This window comes from Ipomoea triloba, chromosome 3, assembly GCF_003576645.1.
Source record: "Ipomoea triloba cultivar NCNSP0323 chromosome 3, ASM357664v1".
Taxonomy (NCBI): Eukaryota; Viridiplantae; Streptophyta; class Magnoliopsida; order Solanales; family Convolvulaceae; genus Ipomoea; species Ipomoea triloba.
The window spans coordinates 18,830,177-18,850,420 of NC_044918.1; the positions used below are offsets into that span (position 1 = coordinate 18,830,177).

General features: G+C 34.1%; 3 protein-coding genes across 7 annotated transcripts; 1 reads left to right on the forward strand and 2 right to left on the reverse strand.

Moving 5' to 3' along the window:
- Positions 1 to 1,223: 1,223 nt before the first annotated feature.
- On the reverse strand, positions 1,224 to 9,658 carry LOC116013028 (polygalacturonase ADPG1-like). Its single transcript, XM_031252690.1, has 20 exons — positions 9,453 to 9,658; positions 9,006 to 9,054; positions 8,775 to 8,909; positions 8,524 to 8,661; positions 8,258 to 8,428; positions 8,083 to 8,109; positions 7,604 to 7,811; positions 7,442 to 7,523; positions 7,108 to 7,216; positions 6,870 to 6,986; positions 6,483 to 6,709; positions 4,023 to 4,110; positions 3,601 to 3,741; positions 3,309 to 3,479; positions 3,182 to 3,208; positions 2,547 to 2,754; positions 2,379 to 2,460; positions 2,115 to 2,223; positions 1,628 to 1,744; positions 1,224 to 1,472 (listed from the first exon to the last, which is right to left on the reverse strand). Exons 2-20 carry the CDS (start codon positions 9,036 to 9,038, stop codon positions 1,242 to 1,244), a joined length of 2,421 nt encoding a protein of 806 aa, XP_031108550.1. The 5' UTR covers positions 9,039 to 9,054; positions 9,453 to 9,658; the 3' UTR covers positions 1,224 to 1,241.
- A 2,908-nt stretch (positions 9,659 to 12,566) lies between these two features.
- LOC116012598 lies at positions 12,567 to 15,232 on the forward strand. Its single transcript, XM_031252174.1, has 3 exons — positions 12,567 to 13,249; positions 14,323 to 14,630; positions 14,707 to 15,232. Exons 1-3 carry the CDS (start codon positions 12,632 to 12,634, stop codon positions 14,792 to 14,794), a joined length of 1,014 nt encoding a protein of 337 aa, XP_031108034.1. The 5' UTR covers positions 12,567 to 12,631; the 3' UTR covers positions 14,795 to 15,232.
- Positions 15,233 to 15,331: 99 nt separating this feature from the next.
- Positions 15,332 to 20,222, reverse strand: LOC116012597 (O-fucosyltransferase 23). 5 transcript variants are annotated; one of them, XM_031252170.1, is made up of 5 exons: positions 19,962 to 20,222; positions 19,220 to 19,316; positions 17,532 to 17,575; positions 17,292 to 17,415; positions 15,332 to 16,948 (listed from the first exon to the last, which is right to left on the reverse strand). In XM_031252170.1, exon 5 carries the CDS (start codon positions 16,816 to 16,818, stop codon positions 15,493 to 15,495), a length of 1,326 nt encoding a protein of 441 aa, XP_031108030.1. In that variant the 5' UTR covers positions 16,819 to 16,948; positions 17,292 to 17,415; positions 17,532 to 17,575; positions 19,220 to 19,316; positions 19,962 to 20,222; the 3' UTR covers positions 15,332 to 15,492. The 5 variants fall into 5 exon arrangements, with proteins under 5 accessions (XP_031108030.1, XP_031108032.1, XP_031108029.1 ...); XM_031252172.1 differs by lacking the exon at positions 19,220 to 19,316; XM_031252169.1 differs by having other exon boundaries at positions 17,292 to 17,575.
- Positions 20,223 to 20,244: the final 22 nt, after the last annotated feature.

Consider the following 20,244-nt stretch of genomic DNA (forward strand, 5'->3'; position numbering starts at 1 on the left):
AGTGTGAATCACACAATTATATATGGCACGTTCTGTTCCTTTGTCTTAGGCAATTGGATAATAAATAGCTCTCAGCCTCTATGTTAAACTTGAAATCTCGTGGTTACTAAATCAAGTATCCATATTGTTTTAATATATTATGCAATAAAAAACAGAATAATTTAATTTTGTTAAATGGTAAACTGTTTATATTATTTATATTTTTTATTTATTTATATAATGAGATATTATTATCAATTAATCTTTTTTTACAATTATATATATGTGTGCGCGCGTCCACCTTCCAAAGTAAAAAGTGAAGACTGATCTCATATGCCTATTAGAGTTCATCAATAGTTTAAGGTTTTAATAAAAATAACACAGTGTCAATTTTATAATTATTGCAAACTTTCAAGCTTGTAATACTTATAAAACTAATAACCTTACCATTTTTTCTATTATTTTCAACAACCATCACTATTGATCTACCCATATATATATATATATATATATATATATATATATATATATATATATATATATATATATATATATATATATATATATAGAGAGAGAGAGAGAGAGAGAGAGAGAGAGAGAGGGGGATATTTGATCATATGAGAAAAAGTACATAAAGAAAAAACTAAGAACCAATCTCAGTCTTGCATCTGAAAAAATTCGACGGATCTTATAAGATTTTTAAAAAAAAATGCGGTGACATTTTTGTAATTATCATTAACTCACTATGTAAACTTGAACACTTAAATACATATTAGTTCTTGACATGGATGATTTGTATTTTATTTTAATTGGATTTATTATTTTAGGTGTTATTTTTAGAATTTTATATTTTAGGTTTAAAATTTTCGGTTGATCAGTTAACCGACCGATTAATCGAAAAAAATTTTGGTTCGGTTAATTCGGTAACACAAATTTCGATTCGATTAACGGTTAATGGTTTTAAAATTCCGGTTAATTCGGTTCGGTTAACCGAATGTACACCCGTAGTTCTTGTCACAAAGCACAAACAATTTCATCGCCTCTAACCGATCGAACCAACTAAACTAACCACGTGAGATTCTATGCATTATTAAAACGGTAGATCTAGATCATATAAAAAATATTTTGAAAAAGTAACTTACAATACTAAAAGTGAATTTGCCAGCTATAAATATATGACAGAAAATGAAATTAACTCTTTATTTATGTACTAGAATGACATAGTAGGTGTACATACAATACAGTTACATGGTACAATTTAATCAGAGTTGTTGGAGACAAGGCCCAGGCTCCACAACACTTTCCTGTCCACGAGCATTGCTACAATAAGCAGCCACCGTCCCTGAGGCTGCCTGTGCTGTTATGTCTATGGACTCCATTCTTATTCCAGTGCACGCTACAGATCTACTGCAGTTTAGGTTTATGGCTGTTTCTCTTCTTGCTGTTCCAGTTATGTTTTGATACACTACATCGCTGATTTCAACCCCACTTGCCTAACACCGATATCTCGATCAGAATTATTTTGGATGACGAGAAGAATCGAATTTTGGTTTAATGTAACGAGGCATATGGTATTAATATTATATATGATTTAAACTGCGAAGGTCTTTCGATTAATAAAAATGTAACGATATATAGTGAGAATTACCAATTTTTTGCATGCCCCGCGAACATCGCAGTAGTTTTGGTCTATGATGATGGGGTTATCTACTGAAAAGAGTTGCAGATTTTCGAATGTTATGTTCCGGACGTATCCTCTGCCAGTCTTTAATTTTCATGGGGAAAAACATGCATGAATTGAAGTTCAATAAAATTATCCAACAAACATTATATTGTAGATAATGCGCATGGGAGAGAGAAGGGAAAGAAGTAGAAGAAGAAAAAAAGAAACTGCAAATGAAATGACGTGCCCGGTTGGGCGCTCTTGATGCCCATAACGCGCACTAGGAAGTTGTTTCACTGATTTGGTAGAGACCACAAACTTAACAAAAATTAAAGTTTTACTGCAAAGACCTTACTTACTATTTCCTTCCTCTCTCTTTCACATAAAATTACATTTCCTCAAAAGCCACCTCAAAGTCTCTATTGGAAATGAAGGCAGAATTCTGGCAGAGACAAATTAAACGTTAACGTACCTGCCATGTCTTGATCCGAGCTCCGTTTGTTGTCCCATTGAAGGTACAGTTGTAGACATGAATGTCTTCCACTTGTACAAAATTCCCACTCTTTCCTAAGCTTCCAATACTAGTATATCAAACAAAACCCACTCAACTTCCTAATTTTACTACTCAAACTTATTGTTTCTACTTTAATTGTGTTATTAAACTCTTTATTTTTCTGAATCACTAAATATTAGATGAACCTAAATTAATTATTAAAAATTATATTATTGTATGTACCTTATACCATGGCCTGGCCCACATTGAACATTGTTTATTTCAATATTGGAAGTGTAGTCTCCAATAGAAATGCAATCATCCCCTGTTTTATCAATCCAAATTAAATGCCAATCAAATTACTTTTACAAATTATATAAGGATGATGATAAAGAGCAATATATCTCTCACCACAACTTATATTGGAATAGGTAATGCTCAAATGGTGCGAGGCATGAATGTGAATCCCATCAGTATTTGGACTATCTCCAGGAGACTCAACACTCACATGGCTAACATTGAAGCCATTGCACCCAAATATAAGTGCGTGTGTTTGAGGGCTGCTGCTAAAATGAATGTTGCTCACACTGCTGTTATTGCATGAAAGAAACTTCATTGCCTGCATATATACCCCCAAAAAAATTACAGATACCGGTGGTGTTTGGTAAATAGCTGTTAGCTGATTGGGTTTGTGGATTTGAGTAGTTGATACCATTAGTTGACTGTAGAAATATGTTTGGTAAATTAGCTGTTAGCTGATAGCTTATTACATGCAAAATGACTTTCTCAAAAAAACTAACTGAGAAAGCTGCTTTGAGTAGTTTTTTGAATTTTAGCGTTTTGGAGCAATAAGCTATTACAAAAAAACTAATTAACCAAATATTTATATTGACTGTTTAGCCAAGTTAAACAACAAATAGTGGTGAAATAAATCAAAATTGACTGATAAGCTAACTATGTTACCAAGTAGGGTCATAATAAAAATGCCAAAAAAATGAGAAAGAATTTTAAATACATTGGCAGATCAGATAGATAGAAACACTTACTGTTGGAGCCAACTTTGTGCAGCCTTTCTGTAAATGAGAATTAAGTTATTAATTGATTAAGCAATATTCCTATGGTCAATTATATATATATATATATATATATACACACACACATACACATACATACCAGATCAGGATGATATCTACAAGATTGATCCCACCATTTCTTTCCTTGTCCATCAATTATCCCTCCACCCTCAGCCTTTAGCCCATTGACACCCCTAAATGCTAGCCACTGGCTTGCGTCGCGCCCGTCCCAACTCTCGGGTGAGCTTGGTGCTTTAATTGTCCCTAATATCTAAATGTTAAAAAATAAATAGAAAATTAAAAAAAAAATATTAATATGTGTGCTAGCTTAGCTTGTAAATTAAGAAATGATAAAGAATATAATTTATCACCATATATATATATATATATACCTGGAAATAGATATATTCAGACTTGCAGGGGCCATTAAAAGTAAGTGGATTAACCAGAAATGTTGAGTTTTCAGGAATGATCACTTGTGGATAGGGAAGTGAGGATGAAGAACAAGCATCATTCCATGCATTCAAAAATGCCTGCAAAGAAAGAAAGAAAGAAAAAAAAATCTCAACCCTTCTAAAAAGTTGCAATAATTAACAATTAGAAATTGGTGTGACAACAAAATATGGTGACATTAGTACTAGAATAATTACTAGATATCAGATCATTCAAAAGTGGTCGGAAACATGCTTCCGAACAATTTTTAAAATTTGTAAAAATAGTTGAGATTTTGTGATATCCAACATTGCATATTTAAGGTTAAAAGAAAAAACTTTAAAAAAAAATATGAAGAAAATGAGGAGGATTAGTTAAGTACTTGTGAATCATCTTCCACTTCATCACCTTTGGCTCCATAGTCCATCACATTAAAGCTTGTGCATGAAACTCTTGATGATGATATCAAGCTAAAAATGAACAAGAAACAAAATAACTCCTAAAAAAATACAAAATATCAAATTTAGTCGAATTGTAATGTAATTAAATTGTTAAGAAACTTCTAGAAGTAAATTATAGATGTTGTGGGGTTTAGCAACTCCTCACCATGTTATTCAAGCAATCAAGAAGAGAAGGATTAGTATGAATCAATGTATGCACAATTATTCATGATGAGGAGTATAGTATATATAGGAATAAGTTGTCATGTCCAACGTATGCTTAATTAGTGGTACACATTTGTTCACAATTAATTTTGTTTGCTGACATTCTTTTAATTAGTAAATAATAATAATAATGGGTGGGATAAGAATAGTGGAGTTCAGTAGTTGGCTCCGACGATCCAACAATTCATGACACACTAGTAACAATTATTAATTTATGAGCAGCATTAAAGTGTGGGTGGCCGTGCATTCTTATCCCTTAAGAGAGATCGAGGTTTAAGCTGAGTATAGTACAAGCTTAAAGTGACAGTTAGGGCATGCTCAGGACACCTGACCTGACCAAAAAGTTATGAGCAATATTTGATCAACATTTGTCTTTTTTAGTGTATTTAAAACTTTTCCTAATGAAAATTTCAAATGCAAATAATAATTTTTTTCATATTTTAATATTTAGGAGCAAAATATTTTCTATTAGAAATTTTCGTAGATAATTTTTTTTTCTTTTTTGTGTACTGATATTTATCATTTTTCGTTTATTAATCAGCACAATTAGTTGTTGACCATTGCTTCTCTTGGAGTCGGGATTTGATTGTTTAATCGAAGTGCAAGTCAACCTGGTGGCAACCAATTGAACTAAATTATGCAATTTATGTGTGGAAAGTGAGCACTAAGTACACATTGGTTTACATAAAGTGGCATAAGGGCATTATTGGTTTATTCTAACCCAAAAAAAATATAAAAAAAAAATCCTCTAATTATAGTCAATCAATTACGACCACGAGTGAAGTGTACCTTGTGAATGATCAATGTTGAGGACAATCAAAGACTTGAAGATCCACTTCAAATAAGAGAAAACTACAATAACTCGTTCAAGAATAAAAAAAAAATTGCAAGAAGTCACGAACAGACTAATCCATACATTTCAGCAAAAAGATAACACCAATACACTTGATGGGCTTCACAAGGAAGATGCCAAGTTGGTCATTTGCTTAACCTTGCATTTGGAGCATCTGGAGGCCTTAGACATTGCCATTTAAATACAAAAAGAATAATAATAATAATAATAATAATAATAATAATAATAATAATAATAATAATAATAATAATAATAATAAGGCTCAACTAGAGTTTTTGAAGACCAATTTGGTGAAGGGATGCACTGGACTGGTTGTGCATGAATTGGAACAATAAGTTGGCCTAAAAAATAAGTGGGAAAATAATTTAAAGTGATCCAATTTAATGGCTTGGCTTTGGAGAAATAAAAAGAAATTGAAATGAAGTTACATAGGCAAATTAAGTATATTTACTTCAAATTTAATAGTTGAAACTCCTTATTTTAATTTTATTTAATTTCTATTACAAGTTTAGGAGTTTAACTCTTGTTTTTTTTAAAAAAAAAAACATGTATAGCCTATTTTAAAGGGCTAAAGACCTCATTTTTATAGAGAGTATTGAAGTCGAATTGGATATGTGCTTTGCATTTTCATGTCCTTTCTAGCATTCTAGGAGGAATTTTTTACTTATCAATTCAAGGATATCACCCTGGCCTCCTTGAATTGTGGCGTCCCAATTGATCTTATCACCTTTCAACTCAATGTGGCGGCTTCCCTACTCATCCATACATGTCTGCTAGCCATTTCCCAAACCCCACTTCAACCAAAATCCACCGTAAACAACCCATACTTTTCAAGAAATAAATTGGACAAAAAACTGGAAAACGGAGTGAGACTTGTATTGTGGAGTTCGATCTTGATCGTGAATCCAATATCAAGCCGAGAAATTCACATCAGATCACATAATGAAATTAATCATATTTATGCTAGGTAATACCTCAACTAAAATATTTAATCCTTTTGAATTACATATGATTTATACTTTTTTTAAATTTAAACAAAATGTGCTAGCTAGCTTAGTGCATACATAACAATTTATGTTTTTGAATTGAATGACGATTGAAACTTATTGAAGTCATATGAGTTGACTATTGATTGATATACTCCATATATCCATCATTCCATCCTATCATCACATCCAAATAACACCAATTTTCATTCACAAAGGAATCATAATTCATAATCATAATTAACAACGTAGAAAATGCAATCCTAAAAAGTAACTACACATGCATGCATACATACATGTTCTAATATTGTAAATTAAATTAGATACAGAAAATTCAAGATTGAAGCAAGCAAGAAGTAGGCCCCACCCCATATTCTTGGCCATAAGCATTTTCACAATCGGCACTAACAATTTTCCCAGGAGTAGCAGACGACAATTGCACAAACTGCATTACTATGTTAGTACATGGTACAGATTTGCTGCAGTTGAGGTTTATTGCCACATCTGTGCTTGATGTTCCGAATATGTCGCGGTACACAATATTGCTAATATTAACCCCACTCCCCTATCATCAAAGGGTAAATTAATCTATCAAATTCTTGAAAAATATATAAATTGGTAAAAGTAAAAAAGAAATTTTACAGTGTCATATGTAACGATATCACATATATGTAATAAACCGGATCATGATGACTAAAGTTTTATTAGTAATGTAAAAATGTTACCGTGTCCTTGCAGGCATCTGGAACGTTGCAGTAGTGTTGATCGATGATTATCGGGTTCTCGACGTAGTTAAATAAAAGATTCTCAAATATTACGTCTCTGACGATTCCTCTGCCAACCTTTGAAACAAAAACATGAGGGATTTAAGGAAAGGTTTTATAATTCAGTTTGAGGTGAAGAGAATTGAATTGAAGGAAAAAAAAAAATTAAAGTGTCAATTAGTTGAAGTTTGGAACGTACCTGCCATGTCTTGATTCGAGCTCCATTTGTAGTTCCAGAGAAGAAAACATTGCTGACGTTTATGCTTTCCACTTGCACAATATTTCCTGATTTCCCTAAGCTTCCAATACTGTATTTTCAACCAAACCAAAATGAATTAATACCCAATTTAGTTATCAACTATAATGATTTTTCCCAATTTAGTCCTAAACGACTTGTTGTAATTAATTAAGTTCTCAATTTTGATGATTTTACCCAATTAGGTCCTCAACTGTTAGACTCAATAACTAAATTGAAAACATCACTATAGTCGAGGAAACGACGAGTAATATATGTTGGATAAGTTGTTAATTACCTTATGCCATGACCAGGACCACATGCAATATTGTTAATCTCAACATTTGAAGTGTAATCTCCAATTGAAACGCAGTCATCCCCTGTATATTTGTCACAAATTAAAAGAGTGGTACGACTTTTTATTTTCAAAGTTTTTAAGTATAAATTAAAGTAAGAATACCAGTGCTTATTTTGGAATGAGTAATAGAAAAATTGTGAGAGGATTGAATGTGAATGCCATCAGTGTTGGCAGAATCTGCAGGGGAGTTTATGAAGATGTTGTGAAGGTTGAAGCCATGGCAGTCCAGTACAAGTATATGAGTTTGGGGGCTGTTGTTCACGTACATGTTACTCACTGAGGTTTCGTTGCATGAAACAAACTTCAATGCCTAAAGAAACAAATAAATAAATAAATTATATATTTTCAAGAAAGTAAAATTAAAGATCAGAGTAAATTAATTATGTACAACACTGGGACTCTAAATGTCCTGACAGTTACAGCTTTGTCTAAATCTTTGCAACTTTTCGTAACCCATGAACTAGTTTAAGTGGATATATAGTTAGATTGGGCATTTATATATTATACGGCTTAATTGCTTATAATACTAATATGGAATTTAAACTTTTTTTGAAAAAAGTACACAGAACGTCTGAACTTACAGTTGGAGCCAATGTTGTGCATCCTTTCTGATAAAAAAAAAATAGTAGTCACACTCATGTAATTATATAAGAAATGTTTAACAACAAAGAATTTTATATATCTTGTGAATCAATAATATAATCAGTTGGGATAAACATAATATATATATATATACACACACACACAGATACATACCAAGGATGGGTGGTATCTACATGAATTATCCCACCAAGCCTTCCCCTGCCCATCAATTGTTCCAGACCCATCAATGGTGAGACCCTTCACATCTCTAAACACCACCCACTCACTTGCATCTCTACCCTTCCATGTGCCCAGGGAAGAAGGTGCAATTATCTCCCCAGATATCTATAAACAAATATTTTGGCACAAATTAAACATGATGATATCATCAACTTAAGTAAAGTAGACCAGAATTTAATTTATTAGTTTGCTATATATACCATAAAATATATTTTCTGGGAATTGCAGGGACCCCAAAAGGTGACTGGGTAGACCAGAAATATGAAGTTTTGAGGAATGATAAGCAGAGGAGATTCAACTCTGGACCCACATGCATCTCTCCACGCATTCAAAAATGCCTGTGGGCCACACACAAATCATATATTTTCATTGAACTTGAATTCTTATTATGTTTTGACTGGTTCAAATTAAAGATCAAAATTCAAGGAAGAATAATAATATCATAATGTACTTGGGTATCATTTGTTGTGCCATCTCCAATAGCTCCATAGTCCAGAACATTGAAGCTCTCCCCATGACCAAAAATAATCTGGCAATCAATTCTTGAAGAAGCTAAGCCCAGAATGAGTATCAGTAAAAACAGTTCCTGGAAAATATGAAGATTGAAGAGATCGAAATTTTAATTTGGAATGAAATGATAAGAAAAATGAGGAGTTAAATTAAAGGGGATCTGGAATCATGCCATGGGATATAAAGACTTCCTAGAGAGACACATCGGAAACGGCAGATATCTGCACAACAAAATTAAAGGACAAACTAACAATTAATGTCAAGAGTTACAGTGAAGTGTGTATTATATATAGTGGGAAGGAAGAAATAATGGAAGAAGAAAACTTTAATTTAGTTCTTAATTATCTTGTAAATGGGAGCTTTAATTTCAATTTCAATACATGAAAAATGAAAAAGCCAAATTAAAATCCATTTTTTATTGTGAAAAAGTACACCGCCGAGCCTAGTATAATAATGTATAAGTCTTTCTTGAAATCGATCTCGAATAACATTGCCAATTAGTTAATTCAGGGTGAAAATTATGAAAAGCGAAATAAAGTGTTTTGTTGTTCTCTGCACTCCAAATTAAAATCTATCATAAAATTTTAAAAATATAAGAGAGAGAAAAAATAAAACCTACCTGTAAAGTAAAATTGACCCAGTGGTAGAATAGCACTCAAATCTCTCTTAAAACCTCTAATTTAAGTTCCACTTTAATTTATTGTCAGCTACTTAACTCATGCCGTTACCCGCTCCTATCTAACCTTCTATATCTATACACTAGTCTAACTATATACACAAGTAACAAATAGGGAAATTATATATTTATAATTGAGAAGTTGCTTTCCAAAGGGAATGTCTTCTTAATTAGGTTGAAAAGCATGTGGAGAGATGGGTATACTTATAGCATGATTGGAAAGAATTTAGAAGCAAGCTACTAAGGTGCAAATTGCATGTTTGGAAGCAAAGGGAATATAATCATTGAAGATTATGTGTAGAAACAATAAATAAATATGGTATGCAGAATTTTGATACGAAATTTAGTCATGGAGGAAACAGTCTGATCTGATGCATGCATGCTTAATTGAGATCGAATCAATGCTTGCAAGGGAAGTTACTTATTACCTTTAAGTAATTATATATTAATCAACAAACCTCATATTAGATTGCAAGTCCATCATTATTCAATGTGGGATAACAAGGATCTCCCATGTGATGAGAGAAAGGAGAATAAATGTGTTAATATTCTTGTCAATCTGTGTCAAATGGGCAATTGAAAAACCGTTGTATTAAATAAATTTCTAGGAAAAGTTAAGGTTCTTCTTTCGTTGGACGTAGCTGGAACAATTAGGATTAGAATGTAATCTTTAGTACTGTCAAAGCGGGTCGGCCCGCCCCGTTAGGCCCACCCCACCGCGGGCCAAATTTCTAGCGGGCTTTTGCGGGCCGACCCGTTAGGTCCGCGGGCTAAAATTTGTGTAACCCTAACTCGCCCCGCGCGGGTTCACGGGCCCCGCGGGCCGGCTCGCGGGCTTTTCATTTTCTTTTTTATTTTTTTACTTTAAATATACATTCACAGTGTATTACTGTGAATATATATATATTCACGTACTGTGAATATATATACTGTGAATATATATATATTCACGTACTGTGGATATATATATTCACAGTACATATTGTGAATATATATATATATATATATATATATATATATATATATATAAAATAATATATATATTTTATTTTTTTTACTTAGCCCGCGGATTGGCCCGCGGCCCGCACGGGTTAGCCCGCGCGGGTGGCGGGTCAAAATTAGGCCCGCGTTTTCGCGGGCTTATTTTTTCATGACCCTAATCCGCCTCACCGCGGGCTTTGGCCCACTTTGACAGCCATAGTAATCTTAGGCCGTCTAGGGCCTTCCAACCCATCAAAAAATTATAGTATGAATATCTTGAGTTGTATTTGTTACACGAGATTTCAGTTGTATTTGTTATATTTTAGTAAAAATGTATTATAATTAATAAATGAGAAAATATTAAAGAATTATAAATATAATGATATAATAATATGACCTATTTTTTTTAAGGTGAGAGTATTTTAAGAATATAAATAGTCTTAATTAATTAATTATAATTATAGTGATTATAAAAAGATGATTTGATATGGAGAAAAACAAGGGACGGAACGTGGAAAATGGATGAGATTTGGGATGACTTCGACTTGTTTGCAAAGCGATTGTTGCTTCAAAGATTCAGAAAACTCTCCGCTAATGACTTTTCTATCCCTTGATTATTATTTAATTTTGATTTTTGAGCTCTCCTATATATTCTGTCCCTACTCCCTAGCCCTAAATTGAAACTTTTTTTTTTTTTTTTTTTGAAGAAAGCCCTAAATTGAAACTTAAACTAAGACAAGAGTGGAAGATACCTAGCTTCCTTTATCTTAATTCAAACATGATTATGGTTTTGGTTAGAATATTAATTTAAAACTAAATATGGGTAACTCAAAATAATTAACTTACTAAAATTGAATATGTAATATATTAAAGATAAACTTGTGTTATGGTCTATTTTATAATATATATCTCGTTGCACCATATAATTTACTCCCAAAACTACTACCGGGCAAACTCTTGGCAGATTATATTGTGACCGTGGACCATAGTCCATCTTGCATGATGGACTATGATCTAAAACGACGTTTTATATTAAGTATCAGCTAATGCATCATATTTAATAGCATTATTTTATACTATGCTCATAATATTTGCTCTATATGTCTAAAACCTAAACTTTAATTTAATGTACATAAACATTAAACTAAATATACATGATAAGTATTTTCATTTACTTTATAGTACGTAGATTCATAATATTCTTAGCTTCTGTATGTTCATAAAATCAAAGTTTAATATACATAAACATTATACTGCAACGCATTATGTTTAATAACATTCATCATGTACTATATTCATAATATTTGTTCTAAATGTCAAAACTTTAATGTACATAAACACTAATAAACTTTTTTGAAATTAAAAAAAAAAAAAACTAAATGTACATCATATGTATTTTCATTCACTTTATAGTATGTTCGTAATGTTGTTTTATATGTTAATAAAACCACATCTTAAGCATGGTTGAAAAAATCGCTAGGCGCTCCTCGGGGCGCCCGTGTATTTTTTATTTTTAAATATTTGTTTTATTTATTTTTTCATTTTTAAGACTAATAATTATAAACTATTTAATACTTTAACAGTTAATACTAAAATATTAAATATTAACGTAAAAAATATATAGAGTTTGAACAATTTAGGTTTATTTCTCTCAAAACGATGTCGTTTTGAGTAAAATAACCCATTTAAAAAGAAAAAAGAAAAAAGAACAATAGCTAATTGGCCGACTAGGTGACATAGTCGGTGCTTAGGAAGCCTAGTTAGCGCCTAAGAGGTCTAGGCGATCAGAGCCTAAGTTGGCTAGGTGGCGCTTAAGCGGTCTAGTCGGTCACCTAGATCACCGATTATGGTGATACGCTAGGCGGTCGGTAACATAGCGCCTAAGGGCTAATTAATCAAAGCCTAAGCGAGATTTTTACAACACTGAATATACATAAACATTATACTATAGACGTATCATGTTTAATAAAATTTATCTTATAGTATTTCATTTTGATTTAATGGGCTGTGAAGCATGCCCATTGGGCATGAATGTTAAAGCCCATAAACATAGTGTAGTGTGTAGATCATCAGCTCTCCCTCCTGCAATCAATCCCACTCAAGATCCAAGTTTCTCGAATTCCAGATTTGATTCAATCTCCATGGCTAATGCCTGGAGAAGAAACCAACCGACAAAGATTCTCACCTCCAGGAATCTCCTCCTCTTCATCTCCTCATCTCTACTCCTCCTCATCTTCTTCTACCTCACCTCTCAGTCTCAGTCCCAGTCCCAGACCAATAATACCCCATACCTCAACTCCCTCAAAACCCCCATCTTTCACCGCGCTATAAACCCTTTCGATTGCTACGCTTCACCCCAAGCTCACCCCGTTTTCGCCAATGTCGTGGAGGGTCTTAAACACCCATTCCTCTACTCCCTTTCCGACTTTGGGAATTTGCCAGAGAAGCCCCACAAGAATATCAACAGGACTCTCAAGGGAAAGGCGTTTAGGAAGCCTGATATATCTGAGACTGTGCAGGAATTGCTGGAGAAGATGAAAAATGAGGACCGGAATGGGATTTTTGTGGATGTTGGGGCTAATGTAGGAATGGCTAGTTTTGCAGCTGCTGTGATGGGGTTTAAAGTTTTGGCCTTTGAGCCTGTTTTTGAGAATTTGCAGAAGATTTGTGAAGGCATATACTTCAATAGAGTTAGGGATTTGGTGGAGGTGTATGAAGCCGCTGCCTCAGATCATTTGGGGAATATTACATTCCACAAGGTATCCATCCCTTGAACTAATGTTGTTTCATGATTTTTTATATAGATATTATTGGTTATGAATTAACTCTAAGTAACCCCTTCTTGCCTACAATAAGGATTTGGTTGTGTTTCTATGCATGTCTAAATTGCTCATGGTTCTATTTTTCTTGTAGTGTGAGTATGAAGGAACTTGTTTGGATATTGTGAGAGTAGGGGATAAATTATGGAGTAACAATTTTAGTATTAGTGTTGGAATTTTATGTATTGCTTCTGACCATGGGGGACAGCATTGTTAGTGTTAGCTAAGCTCCATAAGCTTGGACCTTTGAGGTTTTGGTTCACTAGAGAAACCCGCAGCCACTACCGAGAGGTGTGCATTAGGTAAATCTTGCCTTGTGTCTCTAGCCGGTAAAGTACCACAAGTAAACCGGGGGCTAATGACTGGAATAGGAAAAAGTTAGAACTGAATGAAAAAAATAGGAAGGTTTTAAAAAATTTACAATTTTGGAAAAAACTCATTTGAGACATGCGTTTCGGGACGTTGCGTTTCACTTCTAACTGTACATTTTTTAAAACCTTCCTGTTTTTGTCATTCACTTCTAACTTCTTCCTATTTCAGTCATTAGCCCGTAAACCAGCTTAGATTGCCCATAGCAAACTGGCTCAAACCAAGAAGGCTAATAGGCCGCTCCCGCTAGGAGTCGAACTTGTAACCTTGTAATTACCAAGTCACCAGTTTGACCAATTTGACCTTTGAGGCTTTGAATATATGATGGGGTGGGGGGATCTTGCATTTAAGAATATGTATCCTTTTTTATCTTAGTATTGACACAGTTTTAGTTGCTCATTTGTGAAGTGTTACTTTGACACCATTGAGGTGAGTTCAATTGGGTAGATTTCTTGTTACAGTTCTGCAATAGTTTTGATGCAATTATGCTGCCTAATTGAACTCCAAGGCGTGGAGGATCAACCGAACAATTGAGTGTTCTTGATGTTTGAAATTATTTTTCTTGCTTTCCATTATGTTTTCTATATCTGCTAAAACCAAAACTGATAGTTTTTGTCTTGTTGCTGGGTGGCATTTGTTATCAGTTGGTTGGTCGGCTTGACAATAGTGCGATCTCCGCCACTGGTGCCAAGTTGGCATTCCAGTCTAATGAAGAGATCGCTGTTCAAGTAAAGACAATTCCTCTTGATGATGTGATTCACGAGTCGGAGCCAGTACTGCTGCTTAAAATAGATGTCCAAGGATGGGAGTATCATGTACTTAAGGGCGCTTCAAAGTTACTGTCGAGAAAGAAAGGCGAAGCCCCATACGTGATATACGAGGAAGACGAGCGTTTGTTGCAAGCCAGCAATAGCAGCGCAAAACAGATTAGGGAGTTTCTCCAAACCGTGGGGTACACCCATTGCACTCAACATGGAACAGATGCACACTGCACGAAAATAAATTGATGAAATTATTATTCTGTCTAGGATGAAAATTCAGATGGAGCCGAACGAGGGAGCACTCGACCAAAATGGCCAACTTTCCATCAAGTATGGATTACGATTACCTCGTTGACAATAATAACAGGTTTTTGAGATTTGATTAGGAGAATGTTTTGGAGGCCTCAGCTCGTTAGTTGATACCGATTGTGCAGCATCGAAAGCGAATGAGGAGGATTCAGCTGTTAACGATCAACTGTGATCCAGAGACGAGAATAGTACAACAAGATATTTGCGGGTTTAGGGTGGAGGCAACACCTTCTTGATCTCCCCAGATCAATTAAAAACCGGAGAAAAGTCAGTCAAGTTGTGGAGAAATAGGTTGGTTTTGCAACTTTCATAAGATTGAAGCAATACTGTACCTTTTCCCCATTGCTGATTTCTCCCTGTTCTTGAAGGTGTTCAGCTGTAAAATATTTACACTTAAATTCTTTCAGAACTCATAATTCTTGTTTCTTTTTGGGGATTGAAATATTGCATTGGTAGAGTAATACAGAGATTCTGATTTTTGTCAGTAAATATCTACTACTACGTACAAGAATTCTTTGATTATAGCGAATGCAAAAGGACCACAAGAAAGAATCAGATCAAGAAAAGAATAACAAGAGCAATGTGGAATAGCCAACTACAAAAGGAAACAGATTGTATACAGTTTCACATAGAAACTACCCCAATCAAAATGCTATTTTCAAATTTTGTATATATTCTTTACACATAATTTCCAGAGAACAAGTGTTATCTAAAAGAAATGTTAATGCCACTATATCCATGAAACTATAACCTGGAAGTTAGTGAGCAGGAGATATGATTAGAGCCATAGCTAATCGACTGCAAGCTTGAATCTGACAGATTTGTCACCCATGCACGAGGGCCATTAGACTCCCCGGCTAAATTATAAGCAAACGATGGCCAATGTGTGTCCACGCCACACATGTTTGCATCACCTGTTTCGATCATTTTTTGAGTTCTGTCAAGAACCACAAGGCTAGAAAATGTTGAGAAACTGTTTCCTACGAAGATATCAGACCTTAGGCAGACCAAATAGTCTATAGCGGATTGAATAAGGTATGGATGCTTCTTGTAAATTTCAACAACGCCCAATTTTTTCTTTTCACATGGAAGCAAACCTTCATTCCAGCCATTCAAAATAGAATTGTCTTCGAGAAGACTATCAGCAACCGCGAGATAAATAACCATTGGGATTTTGAGGCCTATAATGTTACGGACTCTATCCATGATCTCTTCCTTACTGCTGCAAATTTCGCTGATATTTAATCTCTGCTCCAGCTTCTTACAGTGAATCATCCAATCTTTCTCTATTCTCATGTGAACGGCTACATAAGGCACGGGCTGAGACAACCCCATCTGTTGCCTTGCCTCTCGGCCAACATCTCTGATCTTAGAAACAACTTTATCGGCTTCTTTTGATATCTGTTCTACAAAAACTAAGCATTCAAAGACCCTAGCGTAGTCCTTAGCTGGCCAGTGATCATGCCACAAAAACGGGTTCTTTCCAACTACCTTGACAATTTCATACTGATCATATGGTTGCTTGCTGAACTGCACTAATTGCTCGAAATCTTTCTCCACTGTCCACCTCCTCCCAAGTCCCTTTTGAAGCTCAACTACATCACTTTGATTAGAAATCTCCGAATAATGCCCCAATTGGACAAACTCAGAACAGCGCGAATTAAAGCTTCCGAATTGAAAGACCTTATCAAATGAGATAGGCTGCAAGAGGTCAACTTCTTTGTAGAAAAGTGAAGCACTCAAGCTCGGCATCAACAGTTTCCTTTTCAGCATTCTTGCAGTCAAACAAGCTCTTGCAAAAGCAATTTTTTGATTGTTCAATCCCCATATGATCTGTGGTACCTCCAAAAATTTCGATTTTTCCATCAAAGACTCAGAATCTGATAGAAGAGAGACGTTAGGGGCAACTAAAAACTTGCTCTGTTCAAAGAGCCCACCAAGTTCATATAATCTGGGTAGCAAAACAGCTCTAAGGACCAAAGCAATCACAACCAGAGCTACACATTTGCATGCCAGAGAATTGAGAGGGAGCCCCAAGAATCTCAAATGTTTACGATTTGATATGTCCATTTGAGATTCAAACTTGACTTCTCAAAAACCAAATCATTCAAAACAATTTTTCCATCTTAAGCACAATATAGCACCGAAATCCCACATTTCAAATCAATTCAAAACTTCTTGTTCCTCCACAATTCCATCCCTGAAATCAAGTCCAACAGAAAAGCGGAACAAAGTTAAAAACAAAAGAAAATAAAATAGGACTCACTCAATCAAAAACATCAAATCTGAATTATCTGAAGCTCCAAGGAAAATTCTCATTGATGCATATACAAATAGGCAATACAAATATACATATAAAAACGTTGCAATTCAAACACAGTTAACATCCTCGATTATATCGCAACAGTAAACATAACAAATAAAATGAAAGTCAACATTCAAAATTCACAAGAGAAAGCTTTGATAGTAGAGAAAGTTGATGCATGCAATCCCCAAGAAACAAGAAAAGAAAAAAGGAGTGAAATTAAACGAAAAAATCTGACCTTTTTTCTCTGAGTGTACAATACTAACACTCAAAGAACCACCGAGGAAGAAAAGGGTTGATTCCAAGAAAACAAAAACGATGTTTCCTTTTTCTCTATATCCTTTCAATTCTAATCCCTTACTCTGAGAAAAAGGAAAACTGGGGAAGGATGAGAACGATGATTATGCATGGAAGGAAAAGCAAAGGAGGGGTGAGATTATTGTGAGATGAAAGCAAAGAGGCATCGCAATCATGACACCTTGCAAGCAAGAAGTAATGAAGTCCCTTCTTGAATTAGCGTACCTGGGGAATTAGGAATGGCATAATTAGTTGTTTATGCGCTGCATTTTATGATAATTTTCATATTTGCCCATGGACTCCTAACATTCTAAACTCATTACTAAATTAACAATAATTTTGGATAACACAATCAACTTGTCGAAAACTTTGGAAAGTAAAATGGGTAGGAGAAAACTACAACTAATCTTTTTAATACACAAAAAGTTTTATAAAATGAAAAATAATACATCATTCTCTTTACATGATCCATTTGTTTGACAATTAATAAAATATGCTTTATATTTAACTTTTACATTAATTAATTTATTTTAGAAAGTAAAATTATTTACGTTTTATATTACATTAAAAATTTTATCAAATAAAGAATTTGTTTTTGGTACACTTTAACCTATTAATAGTATCTTTCCTTATGGAAAGTAACAGTGATGCTATCAAACCATAATGTACTTGGTATAAAGAATTTTTTTTTTAAAAAACATACCAAAATAAGGAAAGAAAAATAATTTTATCTTACAATAATAAACAAAGATATGAAGAAATACTAAAAACAAAAATTCGTTAGGAGGTATTTGGGAGGTCCTACTGTCCTAGGAAGTAGTAAAATTTGAACTCTTAGTCATTTGGTTTGAGAGTTTACCATGTGCATTGCCCACATTATAACAACTCCTACATTGACATTGACTCTTTAAAAATCCCACAAGACTACAACATTGAGGTTAGTTTTACTGTTTACCCAATGTAGGTAGAAATATTTTACAATTTAAAACCCTTGAATTAATCTAACTTCATCCTTAACCACCTCCAACCACCCTAAGCCTAAACCCTGAGCTCTTAATTTTATTCTGCAAACCAAACCTATTCTGACTATTTGCTTTGATTAACCTTATCGATTTTATTTTTCGAGAAATATGATAAACTCAACACTTTGGATCAGTTGGTAAGCTAGACTCCAATGCAATGTAATTTGTAAAGTGATTAAGTTAGAGCCAAACTCCACGTCAGACTTTAATGCAACTGTAAAGTCATCAAATAAGAGCCAAACCTCGCACAGTGTACTGACTAAATGACAATTGGATTTGAACTTAACCTCTATGTGATTAATGGCAACTAGTTTTGAGGACTTACAGTTTACTCTCTATGTGATTGAAGTCCCTCCTAATGGATTACCAATTTACCACAGCTATTGAATGTGGATAGTGTTAGTGTGATCTTACTACGTTTTTATGTAAGTTTTTCTGTTTCTTTGTTGTATAGAAAAGAAAAAAAAAATAGAGATATGAAAGACATAAAAATGAAATGGAAAGAGAGGATGCGTATTTTGTAATTCAATGATTCAACATACAAATTAAAGAATAAAGCAATTTTTACTAGCTTACTTTCAAAAACAATAAAAAAAGCCATTTTAACTATATTATTTCTATTAATTAGAATGGGAAACAGCAAGATTTTCACAAGCCTCCGGTACCTACAGTTAGCCGGCAAAAAAAAACCCAACTTACACTAGAGCTCATAAGAAAATATACCTAATTTGATCATCCAATCACCCACCGAATTCTCACAATCTCACCCAAAACAAATAAATCTAATTAAACCCTAAACAAATAAACCTAATTAAGTAAATAAAATAAGGATTTTAAAAAGAATTACTTGTTGTCGAAATCTGAAATACCGATGGCTGCGAAGACCGGGGTGTGAGCAACGGCAGCAGGGCCGGTTTTTTTTATTTGCGTGAATAAGTGAGGCCCTAACAAAGTATAAATAAATTGCGAATTGAAGGAAAATTGCAGAAAATGTAAAAAAACTAAAACAAATTCAAACTTTGTTTAATATAAAGAAAATTCTAACATAATGCAAACTAGAGATCTTTTATTTAAAAAGAGATGTCCTTCTAGGATTCTTTGACAGGCAGGTGAAGTAGCATTCTAACACATTGCAACCTACAAAACAGAAGTGCTCCAACAATTTTGGTGTCCAGATGCACATTTGGAATTATGATCCAAATGAAGAAATGTATCATTGCATTTGTTTGTAGCACAAACTATCCATAAAAAGGTCACCACAATTCCTCAATGAATTCAATTAGAAAAATCTAAAACAAATTTAACTCAGATAAAGAAATGAAATTTAATCCCAAGCAATAAAATGCTACAGGTTGATTATGGTTTACTATTCCCAAGCATAGTTAAGTGCAAAACTTACTCAATACAAAAACCACATTTCCACAAGAATCACAGTGAAATCTGATCCAAAATAACACTGAACACAACTGCACATTCATGTGCACAATCTAACTTCTCTATTCATCAAAATCAAAACCTTCAAAGATAATCACACAATTTAGACAACCTTATGTAAATATGTAATTGACAATCGAAAATTGAAACCTGACCGGAATCCGGAATCGCTAATCGGAAATTGAAATCTGAAAAGCCTGTGCTCTGTGCCTCCGTGCTCCGTCGCCCGTCGGCTTCCTCGCGTCTGCCGTCTCGCCGGTCAGCAGTCAGCTCAGCGCCTCAGCTGCTCTCGCCTCTCGCCGTCGCTCGCACGCCTCGCAGCCAGTCGCCAGTCGGCGTCCGCGATATGGGATGAAAGCTTGGAACTAGCGTTGGCTGTCTTGAGCTAAAATGTTTTGTGATTTAGATTTTTAGAAGAGCTTGCTAACTTTTTTCTTT

What these genes read in the sequence shown, in the direction of transcription:
- LOC116012597 (XM_031252173.1), bottom strand. Translation starts at nt 16,818, where the DNA reads ATGGACATATCAAATCGTAAACATTTGAGATTCTTGGGGCTCCCTCTC.
- LOC116012598 (XM_031252174.1), top strand. Translation starts at nt 12,632, where the DNA reads ATGGCTAATGCCTGGAGAAGAAACCAACCGACAAAGATTCTCACCTCC. An exon ending in GGAATATTACATTCCACAAG is followed by an intron (nt 13,250 to 14,322) that starts GTATCCATCCCT and finishes ATTTGTTATCAG; the next exon opens with TTGGTTGGTCGGCTTGACAA. An exon ending in GAGTTTCTCCAAACCGTGGG is followed by an intron (nt 14,631 to 14,706) that starts GTACACCCATTG and finishes TATTCTGTCTAG; the next exon opens with GATGAAAATTCAGATGGAGC.
- LOC116013028 (XM_031252690.1), bottom strand. Translation starts at nt 9,038, where the DNA reads ATGTGTCTCTCTAGGAAGTCTTTATATCCCATG. An exon ending in TCATTCCAAAATAAGCACTG is followed by an intron (nt 7,524 to 7,603) that starts GTATTCTTACTT and finishes ACAAATATACAG; the next exon opens with GGGATGACTGCGTTTCAATT. An exon ending in AAGTGGAAGATGATTCACAA is followed by an intron (nt 3,742 to 4,022) that starts GTACTTAACTAA and finishes CTTTCTTTGCAG; the next exon opens with GCATTTTTGAATGCATGGAA.